Source organism: Kwoniella shivajii, chromosome 2 (genome assembly GCF_035658355.1).
Source record: "Kwoniella shivajii chromosome 2, complete sequence".
NCBI lineage: Eukaryota > Fungi > Basidiomycota > Tremellomycetes > Tremellales > Cryptococcaceae > Kwoniella > Kwoniella shivajii.
Window position 1 is genome coordinate 1,691,933 of NC_085909.1, and position 15,091 is coordinate 1,707,023.

General features: G+C 41.1%; 5 protein-coding genes across 5 annotated transcripts; 1 reads left to right on the forward strand and 4 right to left on the reverse strand.

Moving 5' to 3' along the window:
• Positions 1-1,614: 1,614 nt before the first annotated feature.
• On the reverse strand, positions 1,615-6,466 carry IL334_001980 (uncharacterized protein; the record flags this gene model as incomplete). The annotated part of the gene is made up of 10 exons (XM_062933727.1): positions 1,615-2,165; positions 2,257-2,355; positions 2,432-2,664; positions 2,730-3,488; positions 3,551-4,055; positions 4,127-4,511; positions 4,606-5,447; positions 5,504-5,606; positions 5,684-6,026; positions 6,111-6,466. The coding sequence occupies 10 exons, from the start codon at positions 6,464-6,466 to the stop codon at positions 1,615-1,617; spliced, it is 4,176 nt and encodes a 1,391-aa protein (XP_062789778.1).
• A 436-nt stretch (positions 6,467-6,902) lies between these two features.
• Positions 6,903-8,644, forward strand: IL334_001981 (uncharacterized protein; the record flags this gene model as incomplete). Its single annotated transcript, XM_062933728.1, has 3 exons — positions 6,903-7,477; positions 7,697-7,969; positions 8,155-8,644. The coding sequence occupies 3 exons, from the start codon at positions 6,903-6,905 to the stop codon at positions 8,642-8,644; spliced, it is 1,338 nt and encodes a 445-aa protein (XP_062789779.1).
• Positions 8,645-9,157: 513 nt separating this feature from the next.
• On the reverse strand, positions 9,158-11,302 carry IL334_001982 (uncharacterized protein; the record flags this gene model as incomplete). Its single annotated transcript, XM_062933729.1, has 5 exons — positions 9,158-9,325; positions 9,398-10,305; positions 10,376-10,925; positions 10,986-11,122; positions 11,185-11,302. The coding sequence occupies 5 exons, from the start codon at positions 11,300-11,302 to the stop codon at positions 9,158-9,160; spliced, it is 1,881 nt and encodes a 626-aa protein (XP_062789780.1).
• Positions 11,303-11,986: 684 nt separating this feature from the next.
• On the reverse strand, positions 11,987-12,358 carry IL334_001983 (uncharacterized protein; the record flags this gene model as incomplete). Its single annotated transcript, XM_062933730.1, has 2 exons — positions 11,987-12,264; positions 12,340-12,358. The coding sequence occupies 2 exons, from the start codon at positions 12,356-12,358 to the stop codon at positions 11,987-11,989; spliced, it is 297 nt and encodes a 98-aa protein (XP_062789781.1).
• Positions 12,359-12,862: 504 nt separating this feature from the next.
• IL334_001984 (uncharacterized protein) lies at positions 12,863-15,008 on the reverse strand (the record flags this gene model as incomplete). Its single annotated transcript, XM_062933731.1, has 6 exons — positions 12,863-13,281; positions 13,443-13,707; positions 13,821-13,837; positions 13,923-14,006; positions 14,089-14,481; positions 14,537-15,008. The coding sequence occupies 6 exons, from the start codon at positions 15,006-15,008 to the stop codon at positions 12,863-12,865; spliced, it is 1,650 nt and encodes a 549-aa protein (XP_062789782.1).
• Between the last annotated feature and the right edge of the window lie 83 nt (positions 15,009-15,091).

The window sequence follows — 15,091 nt, forward strand, 5'->3', positions numbered from 1 at the left end:
ATATATATAGTTTGGATATCTCATGAGCATGAGATGATTATCGAGTGGTGCTCATTGTGTTGCTCAAACTCCTTCGTATCTCTTTTCTAACGAGATTTTTTCTTAGAGTTTCGTTATCGTCCGTGTGAATCCAATCCACTGTTAGTGTACGTTGTCAGCCATGAACCTCTTGTATGGAGACGACTTGGAAATCGACCCACGCTCTAGTAGTAGTATCGAAGAACGGTCATTCCGCAAATCCAGTTGGAACACCGTCCGAATATTGACTTCCCATTAACCTTCTCTCAAACTCCAGATTATAAACGCTCCTAGCTTCTAGCCCTTCCAAGTGATCTGTAGGTGTATCTCTCATAGACAGATAAGCAAAAGTAATGAAGAAGAACAGGATCGTCATGATGGGAATCATCCTTCGTCGAGTGATCGAATCACGCGCCTTCTTTAATCGATGTCGAGGTAGAGTATTCACCTGAGGCTCTAGTGGATCTCGGCGAATGTAAGAAAGGATCGTCCATGGCGCACGTAATAGCTTTTCGAAAAAGTCTGGCACTGATTTAATGGATAATGATATGCCGGGAAAAGTCGTTGTCGTTGTGATGGGAGAAGAGGATGGAAATGGAATGGATTCATGATAATCAGAAAAGTATGAATGAGAAGTGGGGATTTCGTAATATATCGGTGAGAGTGGCCATTCGTACATTGACATGATGACAAATACCCTACTTTGTGTGAGAAATGTTCCACAGTTTCTTTGAAAGAGTAGATAACGACAAAGGCAAGTAAAGTATACACAAGATGAGCAAGAGGGAACGGATGATTGTATAGAGATGAAAATGATTCATCTGAACAAGGGTGTATATCTATATAATACGAGTCTGCACATCCATGGCGGTATACCTTGTTTTCATCCTTTTCATTGTCAGTAGCTTATCCCGCATTCTAAAAGCTAGGAGCAGGAGGAATTTTACAGTTCAGAGGTCCGAGTCTGTGCGACCGTGCGGTCATACGAAGAAGGAAAAGAAGAAAAAAGACATAAAATGACAGGAGAGGCATTTCGATATTATCGAACAACCCCTTAGACTACCTAAGGCTTCTTTAATCTCGGCTAGGCTCTCCTCTTATGTGGGCTCCCCTATCGCCTTCCTATCCTCGAAATGTATCTGTTATATCTGTTAACAATGGCCCGGGAAATTGTTGTCCTCCCCTGTTTCATCTTACACTCCAAACGTTTCATGATACAATAAAACAATAAAACAATTAATGCGGATATGGCCGAAGGGAGACATCCTCAATTCCTTCGACCATTCAACTCAACTTCTATCGACTGTCGAATTGATCGTGTTATTCAAGCTTGAGCAAAGAAAGCGACAGCGCATAGTCGAGACAGTGGCGTCAAAAACAATCAAGGTCCGAGTTGACGGGTTTCCCTCCTCCATTCAGCCGTTCTCATTTGTAATACCCTTTTCGAACGATCATGAAGCAGGTACTCGTGACAGGAGACGACATAGTCTTTTCCCGTTTTCTCGTGATCAATGCTCTCTGGTTAGACCTGAGGGTAGTACCATTCTCAAAGCATATGTTGATTTTCATACTTTACAACACTGTAGATACATCTTATCAAGCATGACTTGCTTTCCAATGTAATAAACCACCTTCGACCCATCTTGCCCTTGCTAATAAACCTTCATTTTTCTGATCTTTGGCAACATGATTTCCTTCGACACCTTCTGGGCTCAATCCCAATGCTCCCATTCCTCCGCCACCGCCACCTAGATTGCCACTACCGCCTCCATTCTGATATTGGTGTTGATTGCTTGAAGGCGTAGAGGCATTTTGATTTAAAACCTCTTTTATGCTACCTAATTTAGCTAAACTAGCATAGGTTACTCTACCCCTTCCTTGACTTGTATATTGGTTTTGATTTTGGGTTTGGTCTGAAGGAGGTGATACAGGTATTATATTACCTCTTGCGAACCCTCTTGTTACAGAAGGTGATGGTTTCGCATTTATAGAAATTTGATAATATGGTGTCGAGATTCCTTTGTGTGCTAAACATGAACATGTACATGCTGGACATGTTAATGGTGTCGTTATAGTTGATAAGAAATATCTTTGAAAACATTTAGCATGAAGTTTATGTGCGCAAATTGAGCATCCCATTGAAAGACCTTATTGTGACAATACAAGGCATCAGTTTATCATATATATCTTTTCATATAGAATTCGTTAGTCACACGTGTAGAAACTATTCAAACTCACCTTTGATAGGTAATCTACAGAAAGAACACATTGCTTTTTGAGGAACCTTATTACATGTCGGACAATGACCTTCGATATGGCTTGAACACCATACACAAACTACTCGAGTATTAGCCAGATGTTGATTGGGCTATCGACGACGAGAAAACACAAATTGTGTGAAGACTTGACTCACCTTGAGAATGCGAAAGCATTTCACCCGGATTAGGTGAATCTCTCTTCTTCTCCAGTATTTCTATACCACTTGCAGCTCGACTAGTTGCCATTTGAACAGGTGGAATAAACTGATAATTCATCAATGTTGTTCGAATATCAAGCAAGTTCATACGCAATAAGAAATCTGCATAAGCAAGTTTCCAGATTTCGCATAAAGGTTTCATCTCTTCTGACAATAATGAGATTGGTGGACTACATCATTGGACGCTATCAGATACTGGCCTTTTTCTGGACGTTGGATGATTTACCAAACTCACGTTTCATCCCTTGGGAAATCTAATTTGATAGCACAAGTTCTGATTATCCTTCTATCCATAGCGACAGCAGATCCACTTGGAGTCTGAGCACCATAACCTGCTGGAGTATTATAAGTTGCCGTACCACCTCCAGCCGATACAGATGCGGTAGCAGCTCTTCCCATACCTCTTGCTAGAGGTGACGCTGACCCAAAAGACACCTTGTGGGAACGAGGATCACCACTACTTGTATATGATCTTTCTGTCCCGGAACTCTTCAGAGGAGTAATGATAGGTGGTGAAGCTGACGCTGAAGCTGATATTGAACTTGCAAATCTATTCTTATCTTTATCTTTATCTTTCAGTTTCGGGCTGTCCATTCTCCTTAAACCAGGAATTGACATTCCTGAAGGTGAAGACGAATCGTCATAACTACCGGGAGTTTTTGCAAATGGCAAATCTGAGAAAGATGTTCTTTCTTTTGGCGTCAATGCTCCCCTCAATGAGATGGCAGATGGATTTAGCATTTGTGACCATCCTGACGTTCGGAACCCAGAGTTGTTCGTAGGGCTATGCGGTAATGATCCAGTGGTCCGTTGTCGAGTCGGTGTCACATGCGTTGTGGATACACGTGGAAGAGTAAAGTAATCTTGTTCGGGACTACGGGTGAGAAGAGTTTCTGCTTGAGGAGGGATATAGGCATTTCTTTGGTGGTCTAGCAAAATACATGAGACAAGAGCCAGAAGTTGAAAATTCCTTTCGGCCATCAAAACGGTGAATCTAAATCAATAAATATCAACATGGATTCAACTTATCTGTTCGAGGTGGTGATTGGGACATACATTTGATCGATGACCTTCTTTTTTCTCACCATTGATTTATCCCAATCTGATCTTTCCCTTCTTCGATCATATGATTTTCGATTTATAGACGGTAAAGTTGAATAACGAGGTGGAGGATCAATCAAAACGCCTTTGAGAGTTGACCAAATTTCAGCATGATCAAGGTTTTTCGCTTCGAGTGAATGAGCTAAATTGATTTCCACAGATGTAGTGGTATACCTCTTGGCTAATTCTGCATTTGGTTGAGAATGAGAGATGTCTGATATATCATGAATGGTCATTGTTGATCCTGCTTGAATTTGAGGTGGTGGTACATTCTCGTATTTACGTAGACGAGGTTTATATCTTATCATATTTCTTTTATGTGGATTTTGTAATCTTGCTAAAGCAGTAATGGCCTTCAACATCGGAGAAGGATTTGAATCACGTGTGATTGATGGTGAACGAGATGTAAGTCGAGTTCGAGGTAAGATGACTTGTTTAGGGAAAAAACAAACCAGTTGACCTAGGTTACAACCAGAACCTGTCAGCTTGATTATTCAGATCAACGCCGAAGTGGACGAAAAAGGTTCTCACCATTAGGTCCAAAAGTAGCACCACAAGTTCTGATTAACATAGGTACATTACCCAATCGTGTACTTTCAACACCTTTTTCACTTTCAGAATCACTTTCTTCATCGATCAACCTTCTTCCAACCCTCTCGTGAGAACCAAGTAAGAAACCAGTAGTTGCGACTAAACATTGTTTATTCTGTCCTCGCATTTCCTGAATACCTGTGACAATTACTTGCCTGGCGATAGGTGAAACAGTCGGATTTCTTTCCAATTCAAATACAGGAATTTCTGGTCCGTATGGATAACTTGGAGGGAATGACCAATGGATTCTCATGAATGCCATTCTATCACCATTTGCCCAAGGTCCTTGCATCGATATTGTCAATCTCCTTTGAACGAGGTCGATCTATAAGAGCAGAGCAGAGCAGAGCAGGCGTATCAGCGTGGGTATAAATTCCGTTATCGATTACGAGGGGAAGAAGTAGAACAGATATACATACCTTCTCAAAATTGACTCTAGGTCTTGGAAATACTTTATTGAGTAATACTAATTCATCTTTCAAACTTATCCAATCTGTTTTACCCTCTACACTTTGACCCCTACTTCTACTTGGATTCCTACTTGTTGAACCTACTCTACTAGGTATCGTACTTGCGTCAGGTGAAGGAGCAGTTTTGACTACTTTTGTTAACCATTCAAGTTGATCCATTCCTCTAATTTTAGCTCCACCTCTTGTCATACCCGCTTCTATCTTGTTTGTACTTGAGTTGCTGTTGGTGATGTTGATCGGCTTTTGTCTTGTCAACAAACTTGGATTTGGATTTATCGATGGAGGAGGTAATTTGATTGTTTCTTCATTATCTGATGGGCTAATAGTATATGTTTTATCTGATGTAGCGCCTCTTCGTGATACCAATACTTCAATGGCTCCACCATATTTATATCCAACTTTTTCCATTAAGTGTCTTTCGATTGGCCATATTCTTAATGTTCGGTCTTTACCCCATGTTATAAGTTGGAAATCTCTATCATCGAAAGAAGTATCTTCACCTCCTCTGACACGCCAGACGAAATCCTTGACCACATTCTCATGTCCTTCAAATCGTTCAACTGGCGTATTATCATTCGGAGAGAAAAGTTCTAGAGCTTGTTCACCTCGTTGTGGCAATGAATGGACACCGCGACCAAATGGAAGGTTACGTGCACGCCATACAGGGTAAGACGTCGTGAGCGTCGAAGTAGGTTTTTCAGGTGCAGTGACAGGAGCGAAAGGATCAGAATCGGCACCATTGGAGGAGGAGGAGCACAGTTCAGGTACAGTCCAGAACTTTATCGTTTTGTCTGTATACGTTGTCAGCATACATATCGACGATTATACAAGTAGTATCTCAACTGACCAAGAGAGCAAGTGACCAATTTATCTCTATCTCTCCTATCCCAATCGATCCCATATATCTTTGAATCATGAGCATGTATTGTTGTAAGGGGTACTGATCCTTTCTGCTCTTGGTATTATTAGTTATAATCCCATCTACCGACTAGATTGATTGATGACGAGTATGGTAGAAACGACTAACCCTATTATCCCAAATTTGAACCAAGCTATTATGAGCAGTAGCAACAACATTTTCATGTCTTCTATTCCATTTTACTTGAGTTCCAGCTGCGCCCCAAGCGCATAATCTCATAAAAGGTCTATCCCAACATCTCAAATCCCATCCTCTTATACCTGCATCCATAGATACCGTTGCCATTAAATTTGGATTTAGAGCATGCCAATTTATGTCTGTTATAGCTCTCGAATGAGCGTCTATACTCTTTTTTAAAGATCTCTGAGCACCTAAATCCCATACTAATAATTTCTGCGATGATGTAGATAATATCAAGTTAGATGTCGCTGGATGAGGTGACCATTGTACGCTATATACGATTTGATTTCATTTATATATGTCAGTGGTTGTTGGTATGTATGATAACAAAAAGTCAATACGACATGTAACTTACTCTGCTATTTGCCATGTTCCACCTTGAGGTATAAATCTAGGAGCGTTATTTAGGTTCACCAGATCAAGGATATATAATCCTTTCCTTGAAGCTAAACAGACATCTCTACTATTCGGACTGATAGATATAGAACCAACAGGTTGATTTACACTTATTATTGATCCTTCTCTGAATGGATCTATCGGTTCTTGTCTTATAGTAGCGGAAGTAGGATTCCTATCTAAGCGAGGTCGAAAGCTCGTGTATGGCGATGAAAGGGGTGAAGGATGATAATATGCTGAAGCCGAAGAAGATGATCGTCTAGATGCGGTCGTAGATGGTGAAGTCGGTAAAGGGACTTGTGTAGGTGAAAGCATTTCATTTGGAGCTTCGATTATATACGCATATTCGTGAGGATTTTTATGGGAATGGTTTGCCTGGGAATTTACCAGGGCATTAAAGGTATATATATATATATATATATATATATATATATATATCTATTTGAGGTGAGATGAGATGAGATGTCAAGGATGTTCAGATGAGCATCGAATAATGTACTCGGTTGAGAAATTGACCGAGGAACAACGAAGGGACATCGTTAATGTTATCGTCATTTCGTTATGTTATTGTTTTGTTGTGACAATTTGGAATTATTCGTCAAAATCCACTTTGGATAATACTGCTTCATCAAGTCTTTCCACTCATCACGAAGGAAAGATCTGCACCCTCGAGGGGATATCAAGGGGATCATCGTCTTTTCCTTTCTGAGTTCCACTGCAGACCTTGTAACTTGGATTACATTGTATCGCAATGTTACCATTGCCATCATCTACCTCGAGGAGAGCACGAACTTATTTCCCTTCACTTCCACCTGCACATGGTAATACTTCTTCGGGACAAATATTACAAACCCTACGATCACGAACTAGATTAACCAATCTTGCTGTATTCTTATTATTACTTGCATTATCAGGATCATTGATACTGAATGTAAATCATATTTTATCACCTTCGACAATATCAACATTCCGACCCTCTTCTTCTTCTTCTTTCTCGAGGAATCGACTAAAACATTCGGGAGGGAATGGGAATGGAAAAGGAGGATGGGACGATTCAGCTACTCCTTCACAGATCGATTCAGGTATACCATTATCAATTGAAACCACTATAGAAAGAGATACGAGATACGAAGAATTGAATCACCTAATAATGGTTCCAGGACATGCTATTTGGTTAGGTCACGATCCGACAAAAGCGACACAGAATGATGATTGGATATTAGAACCCATGCAGAAAAGTGGAAGTGTAAAGACTTATATCAAACACATCGAAAGGGGTGTGGAAGAGTTAAAGAAGGACAATAAAGCTTTATTGGTATTTTCTGGGTGAGTGATGTTTTTTTTTTCTATTTATTTCTTCTTGTCCTTGATTGACCGCATGAGACTTTGAACGGTTGTCAACTCATTGGAGAAAGAGGGACCTTGCTCTCTGCCCTGTCTGTTTCATCAGTCTTGACCAGGCTATATATATGTGATTGAATGACAATTAGCTTATGCTATACTCGAAAGAGACAGTGCTGATAATTATCTGTTATGGGATCGTAGAGGAGCTACTCGATTACCTCCTTCACCACCGTTACCTGAAGCGTTATCATATCACAATTTAGCGCATGCACTATCCCTTCTCCCTTCCACGCCTCTACCGACAGAAGAAGGAAACTCGAAATCTCCCCTCCCATTGAACCTCAGAGCAGCTACAGAGGAATACGCTTTAGACAGTTATGAGAATCTGTTATTCTCCATAGCGAGATTCAAGGAAGTTACGGGAAGGTATCCTGGTAAGATTACAGTCGTAGGATACGGAATGAAGAGGCGAAGGTGAGTATTCAATCTTTTAGTCATCTCCTCAAATGTCAGTCATCTTTTAGCTGATGAAAAACATCTTTAACTCACTTTCTTCCTTTATTCCTTTCAATTTACTAATTTATATGACACACTCTGTCTATACACATTTTATTTGATTTACAAATACAAATCGATATCGACGTCGAGATCATGTTCAGATTCGTCAATTTACATAGAGCAGCATTATCGTTCCCTTCATCCAATTTCACTTATATAGGTATAAACGATCAAGGTGATATAAAAGGACATTATCAAGGTGAATTCAAATATGGTTTTAAACCTTTCATCTATTCACCTTCAGGTTGTCATCCGCCTTTATCAATCAAAAGATTGGTCAGAAATCCATACAAAAGATATCATCCTTATCATATATCGAATCCTCATTTAATCGATTTATTCGAATGGTGTCCCAATCAAAATTCAATAATACAAAACATCAATCAAGATCAAAATCAACAATCAAAACTACCTTTCCTCGAAGATCATTTCGTTCCATCAGATAATAATGATGACATTCAAGATGAAGTTGGTCATAATGAAAGTGATGATAACGAATACATTGGTATAAGTTTCGATGGTCCGTTGCCTTGGACATCAAACTTGTCCACTATCAAAGATGAGATCATGTGGGATAGAGAAAGAGATTAGAATCAGAGATCAAAGATCAATGGAATTTGTATCAAACACTTGTTTACTTATATACCCAATCATAACGTCGAAAATATTCCTATCAGCATATAAAGTAGATCGCATGCATCGATGATTCTTTCCTGTTTTGATGATGTGCAAACACTTTCAAACACTCCTCTGTTTCCTACCCAGAAGCTCGAGATCCGTATATACATCATTCATTATGCATTCATTATTCACATGGGATATTCTCATGAAACCAGATATGTAATAGATATGTGGATAAATTCACTGCAAGAAAAGTCAGAAATACTTTCTCCTTCTTTCCAAGAATCACAATATAATAAACAAACAAAAGCTTTTCTTTCCTTGACCTGCAAGAAACGATTTCCCGTCAAAATACCTATATAAAAATAAAACAGTTCTTCGTTGTCCCTTCTGTGGTACGTTGAATCAGATCCAATGGTATCCCAATATACAATAAGTAACGATCATTTTTCTCCGACGTCTGCCTAGGTATACTCGCATCTCTTAGGCTGTGACGCCTACGGATGCTTCACCTTCACCTTCAGGCCACAACTTATCTTTACCCCTAACTTTGATATCTTCATATGGAGTATTCTGATCAAGCTTAACACAATCCCTTGTACCTAGTACGAGAAGCTCAAAGAAGAATGAAGATGCCGCTCGTTTAGTACTCTAGATATAGCAAACCCGAAATATTAGTTACGATGTCATGTGGATCAAATAGTAAATCGACGTTTTGCTCACCTTATCAGCTAATTTCTCGAATGAAGCCACCTTTTCACCTTCTTCAATCGCATCAAGCTCTTTCCTCAATAAACCCATAGCCATCGAGGTGTTTTTGGAGAATCCGCTAGCAGTAGTCCTTTCACTTGCTTTGGTAGGTGTTGAAAGTTGACTCAATTGAGAAGCTTCTTCTCTTGCTGATGACGTACGAGCATCGAACATTGCCAGAGTGAATTCACCTGCTTCGCCCCCATATTGAATTCCTCTAAAAATGGATTCCGCCCTTGAAGGTGCGATCGAAGGTTCTCTTTCTCGAGGAAGTACGCGTTGTGCTCGAGGAGTGATTAAAGGATCATCGATAGGTAAATCTTCAGGTTGGAAAGCGAAGGAATCATCGACACCTTGTCCATAACCTGATGGGAAATCAAATGGAATTTCACTAGCTCTTTCAACTCTTCTTCCCACTTCGATATCTTCTTCCTCTTCTTCGCCCATTCGAGGTCTTTTATTTGCTCTATCACCTTCTTGTTCTTCTTCTTCTTCTGCAACTCGTGATCGCCTGAGAACGTTGGAAGGGAAAGTGAATAATTCCGCTAATTCAGGAGCGAGTCCTTGAGGTCCAGCGAATATCATATTCTCTCCTCCAACCTTGATGATGGGTAAAAAGTGAGAGGATGGATCAGAGATAATCTCTTGAAGTCGTATAACTTCAGGGTTGGAAGGAATATATCGTTCTTCACCTAAAATAGAAGAAACGTCTCGAGGTTCATCGGCAAGTTCAAGTTCTTCATCAGCTTGGAGCAGTCGAGGTCGTTTAGGCTTGGCGGCAACTTGAGGGACGGCTGCTAATTGAGCGGCGGTACGAGGTGAGAGAGTGGGGACTTCTCCTGGAGTAGGAGACAGTGGTGGCGGTGTTGACAAAGCGCTCGCTAAGTCAAAGACATTGCATCAGCTTGAAAAAGAATGATGAAGCTAAGATGGAGAGAAGAAGATACTCACTTTCCCTTCTCGTCCTGATTTCTAATTCTGGTAATGGTTGATCAACGTTATCGAAATCTAAACCTAGGTCTAATGGTTCTATACCACCGAGATCACCACCTTGAATACTTCCAAATCCGACTGATTCTCTACTTGCACCTCTTTTCGCACTTCCTTCTCTACTGTATCTTGACAATGGAGTCATGACATCTCTTCCCGTTTCAACGTCCATCGTGAAATCGCCTTCTAGATTCAACCCCAGATCAATTCCAGAAAAGTCGTTTGAATCAAGACCACTTCCATCTAAATCTTGTGATGAACGAGAAGCAGCTGTTGAACCACCATAAATGGAAGGAGCGGCAGGTCTACCAAAGTTATATGCACCGAATTCACGTGTTCGAGGAACATTGATAGGTGCTCCTGCTAATGGTATTTCGGGAGCAGCGAAAGAAGGTCCGGTCCATGTCCAATCCAAGAAATCAAATTCGTTTCTGACATCAGGGAAAGTAATAGCATTTTTATTCGCTCGTATTTGATCTTCTGGTAAATCAACAATACCAGGTCGGAATGCCTATCTCAACTTTGTAAGCGCAACTTTTGTGATGATAAGGATAGTAACCTGCGAACGTACCAAAGATATACGTTCTCTTGCTTCTTTACAATCGTCAAATAGGTATCCAACTTTACGTGAATAGATCCTCACTACACCCAACATCAATGGCCCCGATGATCGCAGAGGACGAGCGGCATCTTGCGTCAAAATTGCGTCTGACATTGATGATAACATCAGCAGGGACTCGACTTATATGTGCCTGGGCCAGTCGACTTACCAACACTCTCTCCGACATCGACACCCAACGCCTGGGCTTTACTCAACTTCTTCTCTTGATGGGCAGATAACCAGATCTTGGCCAGTGGACCGGATTTGACCAGTTCGTTCAAGAGCATTTTGAGTCCTCTACTCTTTGTTTATGATATGGTATGATATAGTGATGATAACGATGAGACAAGACAGAAGTCACAGTTCACTCTGAGGGATTGCAAGAAAGCAGCAGACTGGACAAAGTATGACAATTGATGGAGATGAGGAGATGTGAGAGAGGGGAAGCAGGAAGTTTCAACATGATTTGTTCAGGGTTCTTTTCTTTTTTATTATTGTATCCCAAGTCAGACGCGTGTATCCAGCCACTCTCCCCTCACCGTACATGGGTTTACGTCAACTGCTGGGACCTCGTGACGCGCGTCAGGATAATTATTATAAAAACTCTTTATGTGGCGGCAATCACAAGGTGTCGTACAAGAATAGACTGTCAAATACATAAACAGCTCGTGTTCATAGGTGGGTGATCAGACCAGATACCATGCGAAGGGGAAAAAGACTACAGTACTTGGTATTACCATCTGGTCCCCCACGATTCTACCAACCAAAGCAACACATATCTTCATTTCGCAGAGGGGACGGGATACGATGCTTTTTATAATCTATGACCGCCGATGAGAGCAGCCTGTTTCCATATTACTGACATGCAATACAAACAAGACGAGAAGAATGATCTGCACAGAGTTCGACTTTGAAGGGCTATACGCTATTCATCCTCACTTCTGCCCCGCCCAATCAATCCTCTAGTCTACCTATTTATCCTGCATCTTTCTATCATCGATATCTCCTGTTGTTTGAGGATTACACCACTGCTCTGTATGTTTTGTGCTCTCACTTCCACTGGCAGCACTGCACCCGCCCGCCTTGGTGGAGGGTTGAGAATAGAGTCTGGCAAAGCTGAGATCAGCCTCATTCTTGTTAATCAAATGACGAACAATACCTGGTATTCTGTTTCTACTTTGATTGCTTCTGGTCTCCTCTGAGTCGAAATTATCACCAGGTATGGTAGGTCGCTTCGTATCGGTCAATCCTAAGAAATAAGAAATCGTCAAGTCAGTAGAAGTAAATCCCATAAAGAAGGAAGAAAGACGACACACACACTCACCAGTTGATGTTTTGGACATGATGAGTTTCTCTACTTTAAATTATTAATCGAATGGCAAACCGATGGCGAAGGTCAATTACAGAACTTTCGATCGTATGTAGGTCATGAGGAGACATGGCCCGATCATCTCGGACCAGCTGCGTTACTTTGTCATCCTGTAGATGTGCTTCTGATGTGTCTCTATTGTCATGATGGAAGTCGAAGTGACTATGTCAGCTCAGAGAAAAGAAAGAACAGAAGGACAAGATATCTGAAGTTGGAAATGCAAGCGGCTTGCATCAAGATCAACATTTTCAGAGTAATTTCTTTGAGAGGCGTCTCTGTGCAAAGTATTCTGCATCAGAAGATCAATCTGCTTTCGAACTATTCAATGACGAGGCAGACCAAGCAGCTTTTCCGTCTACATGCCACGAGACCTTGCACAAGTTTCCTTCTATTATAATCTTGTATACCACTACTCTATTTTATCTAAGCTGATCTAAGCTTCTGAACCCATATCTAAATCTGAATTATAACACATTTTTTACGCTAAGCCATTTCCAGCCCCTTCCTCTTCCCATGATACTTTCTCTCCTTTTCCAACTGTTTCCAACACATCAAGAACGATTCTCAAATCCCTTTTCTGATCAGTAAGGTAATTACTGACAGCTATTCTGACGGCTCCTTCTCCTCTCCAGGAAGTCGCCGAAACGTACACTTTCCTAGATTCATTGATTGCTTTTGTCAATTTGATCGAAGATGTCTTATCTTGCGGTGGGAAAAGGGTTGAAGAAGATCGTGCTCGGAAAAGTACTATATTAGATGGTATGATCGCACCATCTCTTTTTTCACTACCTTTATGAACGAAAGAAGGTGGTGAAGGATTGAGGAGTACATAATATTCTGAAGTCGATATGTATGTCGCTACTGAACGAGCGAAATTGATGTTTCGGATGATTATATCTAGTCCCAAGAGCAAGCAGAGATACATCAGCTTCAACTTCCCTTTCAAGATATACGATCATGGCCAGGAAAGACCGCCAGTTGAGCGGAACAATTGCTCGTCTTTGGCTTGGTTTACTCTCCTATTTCGTATCTCACCGAGATCGAGGGAATACACTCACCTGTGTAACCCTCTTTACCTAAACTCAGCAAACTGGCCAATAAAGGTAATGCCCTGAATCTCCTCGAGTTCTCGATATTAACGAATAGGGGACTTGGTACATCGGCCGCACGAACTGTACCTTCTGGCAGGTCGTCGTGATCTGAAGCAGAAACTGAAGTAGCGTTGGAAGCTAGATATGCTGGTGCAGAAGCAGAAGGAGGTTGAAACATGTTGGTAAGGGAAGACGTATGACGGGTATAGAATAAGCCACAATCGTATGGGACCTAGAAGCAAGTCGTTCAGAGTCAGCCGATATTTCATTCGTTACTCGTTCGGAATGATGGAGTCGCAGAATCAGAGAAATCCAGAACGAAGGGAGACGAAGATGGAAACTTACGTTGAGCCATTTATGACCTGTCGTGATTACACACAAACAATCAGCTTTATCATTGCACTTGAATGGACAGTGAAATTATGAAGGCTGATCGTTGTCACTCACCATCAAGTGTAAGACTATCCGCTTTATCCATATCTTTCGTATATTCACGTAATTCAGGCATAAGACCCGCGAAACCCCCGAAAGCTATACGAGCGAAACGATGTTAATCAGAATATCTTACGATTACTCTATGTTACCATTGTAGATAAAGGGAAGGATCGCTCACCAGCATCAACATGTAGCCAGCTTCCATACTGTTTACATAATTCCGCAACTTTCCCTAAACCACTACCAAAACCACCTGTGTTGACTTCTCCTACACCGTAAACCACTATCACGCCTCTTTCCACTTGACTCTCCTCCTTGAGCCTTTCTTCAAGTTTGGTCAAATCAAATGCCAATTCGTCCTCTGAATCGGCAGGCATTGACTGAATGACTCTAGGTCCAGAACCCAGTCCGACCAAGGAAGATGCTTTGGCTATTGAGAAGTGGGGATGAAGACCGAGTATCACGATAGGCGGTGAAGGCAATGTAGGTGATGAAGGTGGTCCATCACGTGCCCAAGAATAACCTAGCGGTAGGTGCGGTGATTTTGAGAGAAGATGATCTCTTGCACATGCTAGTGAAAGACAAATTTAGTAAAACCTCCGATGGGAGTGGTATTGGATACTCACCTAATCCTAGTACATTAGCTGAAGTAGCGCCCGTAGTGATTGTTCTACCCAGAAAGACGTTCCTCTTTATATCTAATAGATCCGATACCAGTTCCAACGATCTTTGTTCAACAGCTGTAGAAGCTGTTTGCTGGTACAAATTCACTTGAACATTTTCATCATAACTTGTAGCTAAAATATCAGCTAATTGAGCAGCTGGAGTAACTCCTCCAATTACGAATCCGAAATACCTAGGACCATTTTGAGCTTGAAGAATACCTGGCAAGACCTTCTCCAACAGATAGTTGACAGTCGAAGATGTTCCTAAGCCTTTTTCCGGTAGTGTAGTAGGAAGAGAAGAGATTGTGGATGTGATTGAATCTGAAGAAGGAAGGATAGGTTTTGAAGATATAGATGTCTGTCGATCAGTGATGTGAGATATCACTCGGTCTAGATTAAATTGGAAATCGTCCTGTGAGTCTGTGTCGAACATCTCTCATAGAACATGACTCGAAGATTTACAATCCCCTGCTCACTTGTTGTATCTGTTTATATAGGTTACATGTATCATCTCCA